Source organism: Hermetia illucens, chromosome 3, assembly GCF_905115235.1.
Source record: "Hermetia illucens chromosome 3, iHerIll2.2.curated.20191125, whole genome shotgun sequence".
Lineage (NCBI taxonomy): Eukaryota > Metazoa > Arthropoda > Insecta > Diptera > Stratiomyidae > Hermetia > Hermetia illucens.
The window spans coordinates 16709560-16724333 of NC_051851.1; the positions used below are offsets into that span (position 1 = coordinate 16709560).

The window sequence follows — 14774 nt, forward strand, 5'->3', positions numbered from 1 at the left end:
CTGCGTTAGCAGCTTCCTGCTGTTAGCAAAGTTCAGTCTTCGCCACCAGACGATGCATGCATACATCAAAATGGGTTTTATTATGGATGTATACATCCAATATATCCGTTTAAGTGAAAGTCCCCAGGTCTTACCTATCGCATTCCTACAGCACCAGAGCAATCTGCAGGATTTCTGGTATTGTTCCTGGATATGATGCTTCCACGTTAACTTGGAGTCGAAATGTACTCCTAAGTACTTGACTGTTTGTGCCAGCTGGATTTCCACCCCTGCTAAGGTGGGTAGCGTATAGCTGCTCCACCTGACGTTCCTAGTGAACATAACTAGTCCAGTCTTTCTAGCGTTCACCGTGAGGCACCAGCTGTGGATTACATGCAGAGTTGCATTCAAGCGGTCACATACTGTGTCCGCAAATTTGCCGGTAATTATTACGGCTAGGTCGTCCGCAAATGCTTGCGCGAAGACTTTTTTGTCCTCCAGGAGCCACAGCAGGGTATCCATCACCAAGAGCCATAACAGTGGAGAGAGAACCCCTCCCTGTGGGCAGCCCCTGAGACATCCTGCTTCAATAGACTTCTGGTCGACCGATATGTGGATTTTTCTCCACTGTAGCATGTGAAGGACCAACTGATTAGCAGCGGTTCGATTCCATGCTGTCTTGCCGCATCACAAATTGCCGCAAATGAGGCATAATTGAAGCACCTTCGATGTCCATGAATGCGCCTAAGGCGTATTCTTTATCGGACATCGCCTTTTCAATTTTTGCCGTAAGTTCCGTGGATTTGCCTTTCTGGTAGGCGTGTTGCCTATGGTGAAGTGGCCATTTAGGAATGTGTGTATCCCTTATGAACCGATCTACTAATCTTTCTAGTCCTTTTAGCAGAAAGGACGTTAGGCTGATCGGTCGAAAGCTTTTTGCGTCTGTGTAGGTGGGTTTTCCTGGTTTGGGAATGAACAACATCTTCACATCCCGCCATATAATTGGAATATAAGTGTGTGCTAGGCATGCCCGATATATATTCCGAATGTGTCGACCCAGGGCATCCATTCCTTCTATTACTAGCGCAGGAATGATGCCATCCGGACCTGTAGACTTATATCTGTGGAACGAGTTAAATGCCCATTTCACCTGTTGGCCCCGAGATTAGATTTTGGATGCTGCCTGGGAAGTGTACTTCAAGCAAATGATTGGCCGTTTCTTCATCGCTTTCTGTGTACTTCCCATTCTGTAAACGTAAGTAACCCAGTTTCTGGCTACGTTTTTTGACCAGAATCCGCTTCAGCTTTGAGGTTGCCTCAAGAGAGTTAGTCTCTTCGCAAAAGCGTCTCCAAGATGATCGTTTAGCCGATCTTATGCTCTTCTTTAGAGCCTTCTGTGCCTCTTTATAGCGATTCCAGCTAGTGCTTGATTCGCCCTTCAGAGCACGATTAAAGAGCATCCTTGTCGTTCTCCTCTGTTTTGCCAAATCCGAGTTCCACCATGGTGTTTTACCCTTCTTTGGCATCTTGAGTGGACAGCTTTCTTCGAAAGCTTCTCTCATTCTAGTTGTGATCATCTGGGTTGTCTTCTCAATTCCAGCAATGGATTTGATGCGCCTCCCAGGGATCGTGACTCGGGCGTTCAATTCTGTTTGATACATTACCCAATCTGTCTTCCTCGGATTCCGAAATGGAGTGGGTGGAGGTAGATCCATGCCCATAACGAAATCAATGCGTCTGTGATCCGAGAGTGTGATATCGTTTGATACTCTCCGATCAGAGCCGCGATGTCAGGAGATGCCACCGTGATGTCGATGACCTCTCGCCTGACCACGTTGAAGAAAGTGGGTTCATTACCCACATTTAGGATCTGCAAATCGGTTCCTACTACATACTCCAGTAGTCTCGATCCTCTTGCATTGATGTTCGAACTTCCCCAGCATATGTGGTGAGCGTTGACATCACATCCTGCTATTACCCCCATGCCTCTACTTTTGGCATATTGGATAGCTCTGATGAATGTTCCACTGGGAACGTCTTCTGCGTCGTAGGGGGAAGTATGCAGAGACCATAGTATCTCTTTATCTCCCTGTTGACTTTTTATGGTTAGCTTAGCCGATGTGGTGTCGCCATCACATAGATCGTTAACCAGGTTAGCCTGGAAGTCTTTGGAGACTACCATGCAGGTGCTGGGTCGATCGCTTCCATTGGCATACAATAGGTCACCATGTTGGAAGTTTAGGCCCCTGATTGCCCCACCAACAACCCACAGTTCTTGTATGAGGTATATAAATGTCTTGCAGCTATTGATCCGACGACTGATAAGTGCAGTCGCCGCTTTACAATGCTGCAAATTTAATTGGGAAATGTGGCACCTCATTTATGTTTCAGATGTAGATGCCGGGGGCTGCATGTCCCCTTCAATGGTTTTAGGAGCCGACACTTGTAACGTGACGGTCCCCAGCCCATAGTAGAGCCGGCAACCCGATTTTTCCCGAACTGTCTTAACATCAGGTTCGGGAACGCCGATAGTGAGAAAAGTTCCCGGCCTATCGGTTCTCTCTCCTGTTTTGCTGCCTAGCAGCAACCAGGTGGAAGTGTTAAGGTTGTTCTGTACACCAAGTTGTTCCAGAACCCCGACACCATTTCGCTCTTCTTCTGGAAGCCAGAGAAAGCACTTTTTGATCGATGGCAGCTCAGAGACCCTTTTCAAGGTTAGTCGCGCACCCTCCCACACATCGTTAAGGGAGGAGCAGTACTGCCTGAGCCACTCGTTTGTGTCTTCGTCGGCAAAGTTCAGCCGTTAGTGCCGATAGTGCCGATAGTGTATCTCTCTAAAATAAATAGTAATAAGTGTAGCCCAGGTAAGTTATCTATGGTTACGTGTATCGATCATCGCCAACTTCCTCCTTATTAAGCGCCAATTGGCCGACTTAAATGCATTTCACACATCCAGTATAATTAGGGTACATTACTTGCCGGACCTACCCTAGTACGAAGTACTGCATTTTCGACGAAGACGGTAACCGATTTGACGGTATTAGTGGTTGACAATTTTGAACCACGGGGCGCAATCTTTTATAGATTATTCCTTCTAATATTATATCCTGTACTGTGCAATAGACTAGTTTATGGCGTTCCCATGATGATGGGAATATCCGATTTGCTAAACATCACCATCATAATCTACGGCGTAACAACTGATATCCGGTATAGGCCTGCCCTAATAAGGAACCCCAGACATCCCGGTTTTGCGCCGAGGTCCACCAATTCGATATCCCTAAAAGCTGTCTGGTGTCCTGACCTACGCCATCGCTCGATCTCAGACAGAGTCTGTCTCGTCTTCTTTTTCTACCATAGATATTGCCCTAATAGACTTTCCGGGCTGGATCTGTCAGTTCAAGGAACCCCCTGCCATTCGGCTTCTCCACCGGTCGAGTTCTATCTTCTTAGCAACGAGAAGGGCCCGAACGTAATCGGCAGTCCTCAGCATCTCCTCGACAATGTTGTCTGGAGAGAGATCCCCTGTGTTTAAATAGAGCTACTGACGAACTCCATCCCATTTTCCACAAGAAAAAAAGTGTGGTGAGCGTCGTCCACAACTCGATTGCAAAACACACAATTCGGAGATCACGCCTTTCCAATCTTGTGCAGGTAAGACTGAAAACTTCCATGCCCACTTCAAAATTGGGTAAGGAAATAGTCAGTCTTACCATGCTTCCGATTCAGCCACGCACCTAAGTTGCCGATGAACCGCGCAGTCCATCTGTCTCTAGTTTCATTTTGCCACGAGAGCTGCCACTCGTCTAGAGTGCGTTGCCGTTCTTCACGAGCAACCACCTCCCTTGGCTCATCTCCCTTGTGCTTGTATATGGCTTGACGCTCCTTAGCAAGAAGGGCAATGGGGATCACTCCCGCGATCACCATCACGGCCGGTTCAGAGAGAGTGCGGTATGCAGACGCCACCCGCAAAGCTCCCCGTCTCTGTACTTGCGGGAGACGTTTACGATATACCTCCTTGTTAAGAGCGCCAGTCCATACCTCTGCGCCGTAGAGCAGGACAGACTGCGTTGAACTCATCTGGAGACGTCGCCTGCTAGACGTAGGACCCCCAATGTTTGCCATTAGCCTACTTAACGCCGAAACTCCAGCCGCAGCCTTTTTCGCTGCTGCTTTGATTTGTTCAAAAAAGCTCATCTTTGAGTCAAGAGTCAACCCGAGGTATTTTACCGCTGATTTTGACTCGATTATCGACTCGCCAAACGATATAGGACGCATAGGAGCCAATGATTTCTGGGCGTGTGAGGCTATCCGGCCTAGCAAGATAGCGGAGAATATCTTATAGATTGTACTCAGCAACGTGATACCTCTATAATTGCTGCACTGCGTGGTATCCCTCTTTTTATGTATGAGACAGATAATGTCTCTTTGCCAGTCGTCAGGCACTGATTCGCTGTCCCACACCTTTGAGCACAAGTTGATGAACCACTTGGTGCAACTGGTCGCCTCCATATTTAATTAATTCGGCTGTAATTCCATCAGCTCCTGGTGACTTATGATTTTTAAGTCGATGAATTGCACGGACTGTTTCTCCTATACTTGGTGGTGGCAGTATTTGTCCGTCGTCTTCAGTTGGCAGGTCTTGATAATTTGTTGATGGTTCATCTCCAATATCTCTGTGGACTGCGGTTATTGGGGCATCCATTTCCCTCTTATAGGTGTTGCGGAGGGCTGTGTTCTGAAAGGCTTTAGTGTTAACTCTCACCTGATTGTCGGATAGGGTTCTGGATAGTGTTGTTATTCAAGCTCGGAGCACCATGCTGACAAGATAGTGATCCGAGTCTATATTGGGACCTCTATATGTTCTGACATTCATCAAGACTGAGAGGTGGCAACGTTCGATCATCACGTGGCCAATTTTCGTGGTCCAGTCTGGAGAGACCCACGTTTGTTTGTGGACCACTCCGGAAAGTCTATAAGGGCAATATCTATGGTAGAAGAAGAGAACGACGAAGATCCTGCCTGAGATGGAGCGATGGCGTAGTTCAGGACGCCGGACAGCTTTTAGGGATATCGAATTGGTGGACCTCGGCGCACACAGTGTTAGGACGATTCAACCATAGTATGAGACATTGCCTCTTTTTGCTATTATTTTTTCCTGTTCCATAGTTGGGAAATTTTATGATCCATGAAAACCTCTTCTTTCCTTTTAGCTACTACGGTATGTTTGAAATACGCAATCCAAACATGATGGTCTGCAACCCGGACCTAATAAAACAAATTGCTATCAAGGACTTCGATTACTTTGTAAATCATCGAATCATTCTGGATGGTGAGGATGAACCATTGTTCGGAAATTCTCTATTCTCCTTGCAAGATCAGAAATGGAGAGATATGAGAGCCACTTTGAGTCCTGCGTTTACTGGGAGTAAGATGCGTTTGATGTTCCAACTGGTGGATGAATGCGGGCAAAAAGCCAGTAAATACTTAAGGACTCAAGCAGACTCAAAAGGGCCATTGGAAATGGATTTAAAAGATTTCTTCACACGTTTCACTAACGATGTCATTGCAACTTGTGCATTTGGACTTCAAATCAATTCATTAACGGAAAAGGATAATCATTTTTACCACATGTCCAGGAAGGCGACCAACTTTTCGGGGCTTGCATCATTGAAATTTTTCCTCTTTGCTAATATCCCGAAAGTGATGAAGGTGATTTTTTTGATTATTAATAACTGAATTTCAGAGGTGACCCTCATGTATTTTTCCAGTTTCTCCAAATAAGGCTGTTTGATGAAAAGTATGCGAAGTACTTCAACAGTTTGGTTTTGGATACGATGCAACAAAGAGTTTCGAAGGGAATCATCCGACCTGACATGATCAATCTGCTTCTCGAGGCTCGAAAGGGTACCTTGCAGTCGGCTGATCTGGGAAAAGTGGACTCAAACGAGGGATTTGCAACTGTGGAAGAATCGACGGTGGGCCAGAAGACAGTCAGTCGTCATTGGACAGATGACGACTTGGTCTCCCAATGTTTCCTGTTCTTCGTTGCTGGTTTTGAAACATCTTCCGTTCTAATGTGCTTCTGTGCTCATGAGCTGATGGAAAACCCTGACGTCCAAAAGAAATTGATTGAAGAAATCGACCAAGTACGCGAGGAACTAGGTGATAATCCTTTAACATATGAAGTCCTTCAAAAAATGAAATACATGGACATGGTTATGTGTGAAACACTAAGAAAGTGGCCACCAGCAATAGCGACTGACCGTGTTTGTAGTAAACCCTACGTGCTTGGCAATAAGGATGGAGATGGGGTTAAACTTAACAAAGGAGACGTGATTTCTATTCCAATAGTTGGACTACATCATAATCCTGACTACTTCCCAGAACCAGACAAGTTCATACCAGAAAGGTTCAGTGATGAAAACAAAAATGATATAAAACCATTTACATACCTACCGTTCGGACTAGGACCAAGAAATTGCATTGGTAAGTGGTTGTCCATATTGTCCTTCATGTGTCCTCATCAAGTTCCGAGTTTCATCATTTTTTTTTGTCTACCAATTTCAGGTTCTAGGTTTGCTCTGATGGAGAGTAAGGCAATAATTTTCCATTTGCTGTCGCAATTCACAATTGAAGCTTCACCAAAAACTTGTACTCCTTTGAAATTGGCTAAATCAGGGTTCCAGCTTCAACCAGAAGGTGGTTTCTGGTTGAATTTCAAACCTAGAAGCTAATCTTCTAGCTGAGGTCCTGAAATTTGGCAGAAGCTATTGACATAGCTTCACATGGGAGATTATGTTGTATTTGTTTTGTTATATCCTTTTCAATTTTAATATGCGCAATAAAATTGGCATTTTGTATCAGCTGTGAATAAAGTGTAATGTTTATAAATAAATATGTTTATTTTTATAATTCGGGGCCATCTCATCGATCTGTGAGTAGGGAGCTGAGGGCTGAACGGTAAGTAATTGACGCACTCGTAAAAAGATCTCTGTTTGGGGTCCTATGATTTCCAGATGCCATGGAACGACAATCAATTTAACACCGTAAGATAATAGTGACTGACAAGTACAGCCAAGGTTATTTCACCTCTGCCCTGGAAGTAGGATAACCGAAAGTTACTCCCTTATATATATACATCCGCAAACGCGACATGAGTGCCTCTACCTTAGTGGTCTATTGTACTCGATTCCCCCGTCTAACGGAATATCCCGGATTCGGTTATGTATCGCAGGATTTCCGTTTGAGGATGTAATGCTACTCGCTGCAGTTGGAGCACATCAGCACCAAAAATCTGGTGTCTGATGCGTCCATAGGCGGGGCACTCACAAAGAAAATGTTCCATGGATTCCGCTTCCTCGTTACAGGATCAGGACACGTATCATCTTGGATAATTAATATTCTGAAAATATGCCCAGCTAATGGGTTATGGCCAATCAGAACGCCCACAATACTTCTGCAAGTCTTCTTGGTTTTCGACAGGATAAACTTTGCAGTCTGTTTGTTTGGTTCTGACAGGAAAAGTTTGGTGTGTCTAGCAGCAACAAGGCCACCTGTCATTATTGGAAGCTTGTTCCCAGTTTTTGATGGCAGTATCAGCCAATGCAACCGACACCCCAATTTCTGGTTCCTGTCTGGGCACGGGGAAAATTGAAGCCCCTTTTGCTAAGGCATCCGAGATTTCATTTCCCTCTACAACACAATGACCAAGTATTCAATCGGTTTCTACATTCCTGAACAATTTTTGAAGTGATCAAAGGACTACTCAACGCTTTCAATGTAGCTTGGCTATCACTGCAGATTGCGATGCGCCTGCCCTTCAACCGCTCGTCAATCATCCAGGTTGCCGCCCTTAGGATCGGATATACTTCAGCCTGAAAGACCGTTGTGTATTGTCCCAAAAAAAGCCCAGTTCTCGTTTTTATTCGAGAGGTAGATTCCTGTCTTTGAGCCATCGGTGTAAAAGACGTCAGTATATTCTGACACGCATTCTTCTGGTTCGTCCCAGTTTTCTCTCCGTTTCAAGATAAAATCATATCTTCTACCAAACAGATGTATGGGGATCTGAGATTCCGTTCTCCCAATGACTCTTCCAATACTTTATGCCCCCCCCCCTCTCCATTGTTTTCCCATATATCTAATCAAATTAGTCTATGAGCTGCTCTCATTGCAGTGCTCTGAATAAACAAATGCAAGGGCTTGAGTAATGCATTTAGAACTGCGCCGGATGTGGTACTCATGGCACCGGTGGTACCCAGACACACATTTCTTTGCAGTATGGCAAGTTTACAACGGAAACTCTTTTGTCTCACCTTAACCCACCACACTACGGATGCATAAGCGAACATCGGCCTAATGATAGCAAGATACATCCACATTACCACCTGAGTCCTAAGTCCCCATGTCGAGGCAAAGGTCCGCCTACACAACCCATAAGCTGTGAGAGCTCGTTTCATCTTTACCTCTACATGTTTGTTCCAAAGAAGCTTCTTGTCTTGAATAAATCCCAGATATTTCACTTCTTCGGAGAATTGAAGGGACGTACTCCTCATCTCTAGAAGACAAAGGCCATTCAGGTTCCTCCTTTTTGTAAATACTACCATTGTGGTTTTATTTGGATTTACTAAAAGTCTATGCCTGAGACACCAACTGTCAATCAAATCGACGGCGCGTTGCATATTTCTACACACCATTGCGAGATCTCGACCAACAGCCAGCACAGCCACCTCATCCGCATAAGCTTGGACGTGTATTGGCAGATTTTGCAGTTCGCATAGTAGTAAGTTGATCGGAATACTCCACAGAAGTGGCGATTGTACACCTCCTTGAGGGCAGCCTTTCGTCGCTTCTGTTGTAAGGTAGCGATAAACACCCACTTCAGCACACAACAATCTCTGTGTAGCGTAGATCCACTTTATTAGAGTTTCGTCAACACCATGTTCTTTGGCAGCATCACAGAGCTTTTCAAAGGTGCATAGTCAAAAGCTCCTTCAGTATCCACGAATACCCCCATCGCGTACTCACCCTTCAGAGTTGCATCCTCTATCTTTGAAACCATAGAATGAAAAGCCGACTTACAGGACTTTCCATGTTGGTAACGATGTTGGTTTTCATTAAGTGGGTGCGGCCTAAGTACCTTTCCACGAATGTGATGCTCCACCAGTCTCTCCAAAGCTTTCAGCAAGAATGAAGTCCAGCTGATCTGTCTGAAGTTCTTTGGATTAGAATAGTCATCTTTCCCAGGTTTCAGTATGAAGACTACCTTAACCTTTTGCCAAGAGGAAGGTACGTAGCCCAGAGCAAGACATCCTCGGAAAATATTTCTTAAAGGTTGCTCTCAGTGCTTCATACCCTCCTTTAGCATTGCCGAATAGGTGCCATCCATGCCAGGTGCTTTGAAATGTTCAGGGGACAATGTGGCACCCCTCACCTTTTCATGGGTAACAATCGCTTTCGCAGTGTTCCAGTTCCCTTACAGCACTTGCGTGTTGAAGGGGTGACAAGAACCGTCAACTCTCCCCTTGCCACTTCTCTCACCCGTTCTCCCGGGTGGTGCACTTCCAGGAGAGTCTGTACTGAATCCAGTCTGGAGCTCGTAAAAAGTCTGTCGGGTTTTCTAAGAGAGTTCAACTTGGCCTACTCATCCCTTTTAAGGACTCTGCACAGCCTTGAAGTCACTCTTTCGCCTTCCAGTTCCTCGCAGTATGCTCTAAAAGAGTCTCGTTTCGAACACCTAACGAGCCTCTTATATTCACGTTGTGAGTTCTTGAAATTTAACCAGTCTTCGTTCTTATTGCTTTTGCAAGCACGGTTTAGAACTCGCCTGATTGATTTCCTGCGTGTTTACAGTTCCCGGTTCCACCAAGGAACCGTTTTACCGCTTTGGCCTCGGGAAATAAGACAAGCCTCTACATAGCACTCTGAAAGTGTGCAGTTTAGAGTTTTCAATTCATCTTCCCGCGCCAAATGAGTCCTTAGTCGCCTAGGGGACTATACTTTATTGACAAGAAGTTCATTGAATTTTGTCCAATATGTTTTCGTATGGTTCCGTCTTTGTATTGCAAACTATTCGCCCGCAATAGTCAGATTGAATTCTAGGTATCGGTGATCTGACAGTGAGACCTGGTCTAGCACTCGCCAGTGTGTAATAGGTTACGGTGGGCGGGTCACTTAATCCGTATGGATGAGGATGATCTCGCCCGGAAAGTCTATAAGGGCAATATCTATGGTAAAAAAAGAAAACGAGGCAGACCCTGCCAGAGATGGAACGATGTCGTTGGCCAGGACACCGGACAGCTTTTAGGGGTATCGATTTGGTGGACCTCGGCGCAAAACCGGGGTGTCTGGAGTTCCTTGTTAAGGCAGGCCTAGATCGGATACCGGTTGTTGCGCCGTTGATGGTGATGATTTACATTCATGCCTCTACAGATGGATGGATGGATATGCTAGTGACATTAGATGACCCATTCCACCTGCCAAGCTATTTCTTGTGGACATTGAGGAATTATCTGAAAGACCGCTCCCTTCTCTATGAGACGCTAGAGGGCCAGAGGAAATCACGATGGGAGTAGCACAGAGATCCATTCGGATGCACTGTTGAACAGGCACAAAGCAGACAGGCAGGTGGATGGAAGATACACCGTGACTCTACCCTTCAAGGACGACCAAAGCGTAGCTCCACTAGGAAACTCTAGGAACAGGGTGGTTGCGCGTTTCAGGCAACTGGAAAGACGCCTGGACAAGGATCTGGAGTTACGCATTGAACATCATAAGGCCATAAATGAAATTGTCGAGTTAAGACATATGGAACAAGTGGCACCTTTCATTGAGGAGGATAAAGATGTTTATTACCTTCCACATCATCTAGTGATCAAGCCAGAGAGCTCCACAACGAAAGTACGCCTAGTTTTTAATGCTTCGGCCAAGACTACGATCGGAGTAAGCCTAAATGATAAACTGCATAATGGACCAAAATGACAGGACGATTTAGCTGAGATCTTGCTGAAGTGGAGAAAATGGAAGTTCTGCGTCTTCTTGTGAGAGCAACGCAGTCCGTTCTGCTCTAAGGCGCGTTGGTATTCCCTCGACAAGGAGGTGCATCGTAAGCGCCTTGCTCAAGTGCAGAGACGGGGAGCTTTGCAAGTGGTGTCTGCTAATCGGACTGTCTCCGAACCGACCAAGATCACCCTTGCCCTCCTTGCCAAGGAGCGTAAAGCTATCTACAGCCTCAAGGGGCGGCGGCTGGCAGATGGAGTCGTGTTGCCTATTATGTTCGGTCTCTTCTTATTGCGAAGAAGATTAAACTCGATCGGCGGAGGGACTAAATGACAAGGAGTTTGCTGAACTCCCTTCCTTCCTTCCCTTGGGGTCAAGCAATGATGAAAGGAATTCCCTGTCTTGAAGGCTCCCAAAGCCGGGAGAGCGGGAGAGCTAGCCCGGAGTAATGTGTTAAACGATTCCATGCTAGTTCTCTGATGACAGGATGGTGTTAAGTTGGTAGTCCGGCTCCGTACTGTTGCGGGAGTCCAATACTCTGTGCGTAAACGCTTTTACCTACCTTCAAGGGCAGGGACTTTCTGGGCAAATCTCATTGTGGCTACAGTTGTGGAACCCGTCGATGCAATATCTCTTGATGAATTTCTCATCCCATCGATCATCGTGTAATCAACTCTAATATAATGTATTTAATATATTTTCTCTTTCCCACATTTAGGTATACAATTTACGACGTTAGGCCGATACGGTAAATAAGCGAAGGCATCAATGACGTTTTTCCTCTCGCCATTTATCTGATATTATACAATGACAGTAACTAAGTCCTGGAATCAGAACTGTCTCAGCAGGGTTGCCTCTAACCATCTTGACATCAGGACGCAAGCTCTCGATCTTATCGATCTTTCATCGTAGCTTGAAATCGTCTTCCGCTGCTCCCTACCTTCGGCTGTAGAAGGAGATGCGGTCCAGTAGTTCGTCCAGTTCCATCAGTCCGTTTTTGACACCTTTGCTGACGTTCCTCTGGAGGAACGTTGCCGTCCGCATACGCTTCACCACTGCCGTGCATTTCCTGATGGGTGCCTACTGTTCGGCTTTAACTAGGACGGTCGGCTGCACTTCATCTACTCGGGACTAGCGATTCTGGGCTTTTTTTCTGAACAGGGGCACTACAGATTTTTTATTTGTTCAGATTTATTCTCCATGGAAAATTTACCAGCGCATTCTGTGCAAGGGAGCGGGCCGCAATAGTCAGGAACGAGCGTACCCTCAGGGACACAGCTCCTACATCAGGCCTGACCTACGCCTTGCTGATCCCGGAATTCACCCACGGTTCAATGCACAATACCCGACCAGTGTCCCGAAAGGGCTCGCTCTTGACACACGTCACAACTACCACCTTGGCAGAGCAAGGTTTGGGAGACCCCCAGTGTGCCCCGACGTGTACCGGTCATTCGCGCTTCGCTCTTCACCAAGAGGCTTTCTCAAGCCTAGTAGCTAGGACGCAGGTATACTGTCAACTAGGAGGTCAGAACTACTTATTCGGGCAACTAGGGGACGTCACACACAGTATCGTAAGCGATCCGTTAAAGGTCACGGAAGACCCCTGAGACCATGGCCAATGAGGTAGTGTGGGTTCAGTCGCACATTCTTAAATTATCATCTAGCCTGTCAAGCCATTCCTATTTTGGTCGACCTTTGGATCATCCCTGGGAGTAACGTGATGGCAAGTCGTAAGAAGTGGCAGTCACTCCTTTCTACATAATCACAGATTAAATTACATTCAACGAGAAACGGGCATAGTTCAAGCCTAAGCTATGTCAAAACTCAATTTTTTATTTGGAAAGTGGGAGATCATAAGGTTAAATGTTGTACCTTTCTTCATTGACAAAAACAAACAAAAATCTACCTAGTTTTTGTTTTATGCTTTCTCTCTACATTTTTTTACATTTAATTAGACGTTAATTGGCAGTGGTCGAATGAGTATGGCTCAACGGAACAATTCAATCAACTTATCCCTAGCCCCAAGACAAGCAACTGGGCCCCAGAAGCAACAAACTTCAACAGCAATCACCACAGGTACCTCGGGGAAACAGGTAAGTACCAGAATTCTTCCTTCCTTCCTCCTTCCTCCTCCTCCTTGTTATGGTTGAGACCGTAGAGAATTTCAGGGTTACGCAGACTTCAATATCCAATCCCAGCACCAAAAACTTCCTGTAAAGAAATCAGGAAGCTCCTACCATTAAATACTCCTTAAATCTAAAGAGGACTACACTGCTACGAAGGATCTTCTCACGGAAAACAAGGTGATGTTTTCATATATACTCTCATTATTCGTGGTCTGAATCGCCAGCTATTCTACACAGAAGATTACTGATGATCTGAAAACCCAAGGCTTCTCCAGCATGCTGTCCGATACCTTGAAGATGAAGCAAGAGGGCCGCAAAAGTAAGCCTGTGGCTAGTCACCTTGGACGCCTCCTTCGAAATTGACCCTCTAGCTAAGCTCTTGGGGCCCATATTGCACCATCTAACCAAACCATTTCCAATCTCCATCAGTTCACAGTACAATATTGGCGGACGAGCAGAAGGCGAAGCCCACCGCCTTCAAATGCAATCGATCTCAGGACAACAAAAATACAAGCGGAGTAGATTGAGCAAGAGCTCGGATGCTAAGCAACCTCTGGAGAAAGGTAAGCAACAACAGCCTGTCAATGAGCCACGAACTACGAAACCCGTCAGTGACTTGCCCAGGAGTCATTTAAGTGTGGCACTGGTGGATGGCAATTTCAATAGCTGCAAACTAGCGCCGCAGGCTGTGTGGATCCGTATTGAGGCCAGCCTTTCGGAGATGGCTATTGAGGATCTCATGTATACCAACAGCAAAAGCACGGAATACATCCCCTGCTTGGATTGCTTCATGGTGGTCCGTGGGTTCCATGTTATAGCTAGCAACTTTCTCAGTTCGTGTGTCGCTAAGATCAGCGACGCCTGGGGGGTCTGAAACTCAAAGTTATCCATTACGACGAGTGTGGTCCCAGGAGACCAGTCGCTTACATCTGGTTACCATGCGGAGCTCGTTCAATCCCTACGACTTTAAAACCACCATCCCATGGACGACTGGGTAGTTATCAAGGAGGAGGAACCCCACACAAACAGCCAACCTTTCCTTTTCTGTATAAACAGAGCGTGCCTGGAGGCACTGGAAAAGGAATATTGTAAAGTGGAATTAGGATCCAGGAATGTAAAAGTGAAAAGCTTCCGCTCTGCAAAACTGGACGATGACCTGGATCCAATCGTCGCTACCATCGACTTGTTTGAGGAGTTGACGATCGAGGGGTACTGACGAACCCACCACGCGAGCCAACGCCGAGAGGGTAACGCAGATACATCTGCAGCATACGAAGTGCGCCTCGGCTAATCTACTTGTCTTCCCTCTAGAGAAAGATATCGACTTCGCATTGGTACTGGAGCCTTGGATCGGCAGCGACCAAACCATCAATGGACTCCAAAGCGAATATTATAATTTATTCCACAACACAGTAGACGCTCATCAGGGCAAACCTGAAGTATCTATCCTTACGAGGAAGAGTTTGCACTTTTTTCTGTGTCCGGACCTGAGTATCCGCAACCTAGTTGTGGTCAAACTGGAGCAGGTGGGGTATAGAACTTGTACATTTAAGCGGCTTACATGGTTTACGACCGAACAGCTCCGCCATTTGTCGACCACCACAGCAACAGAGAAGACAAATATGTTGACAGACTGTGACGCCAATGGAAGGCATACGCTTTAAGGTAGTT

General features: G+C 46.0%; 1 protein-coding gene across 2 annotated transcripts in view; it reads left to right on the forward strand.

Moving 5' to 3' along the window:
* Positions 1 to 14774, forward strand: part of LOC119651360 (probable cytochrome P450 9f2) — a 109169-nt gene that overhangs the window by 28118 nt on the left and 66277 nt on the right. Inside the window, exons 2-4 of one of the 2 annotated variants that reach the window (XM_038054925.1) lie at positions 5193 to 5691; positions 5751 to 6468; positions 6550 to 6855. The exons of the other annotated variant lie outside the window; for it this stretch is intronic. Of the exons in view, the coding sequence (XP_037910853.1) occupies positions 5193 to 5691; positions 5751 to 6468; positions 6550 to 6716 (1384 nt within the window). The 3' untranslated portion in view covers positions 6717 to 6855. Of the gene's footprint in view, positions 1 to 5192; positions 5692 to 5750; positions 6469 to 6549; positions 6856 to 14774 lie in introns of those variants that run through there. 2 annotated transcript variants of the gene reach the window in all.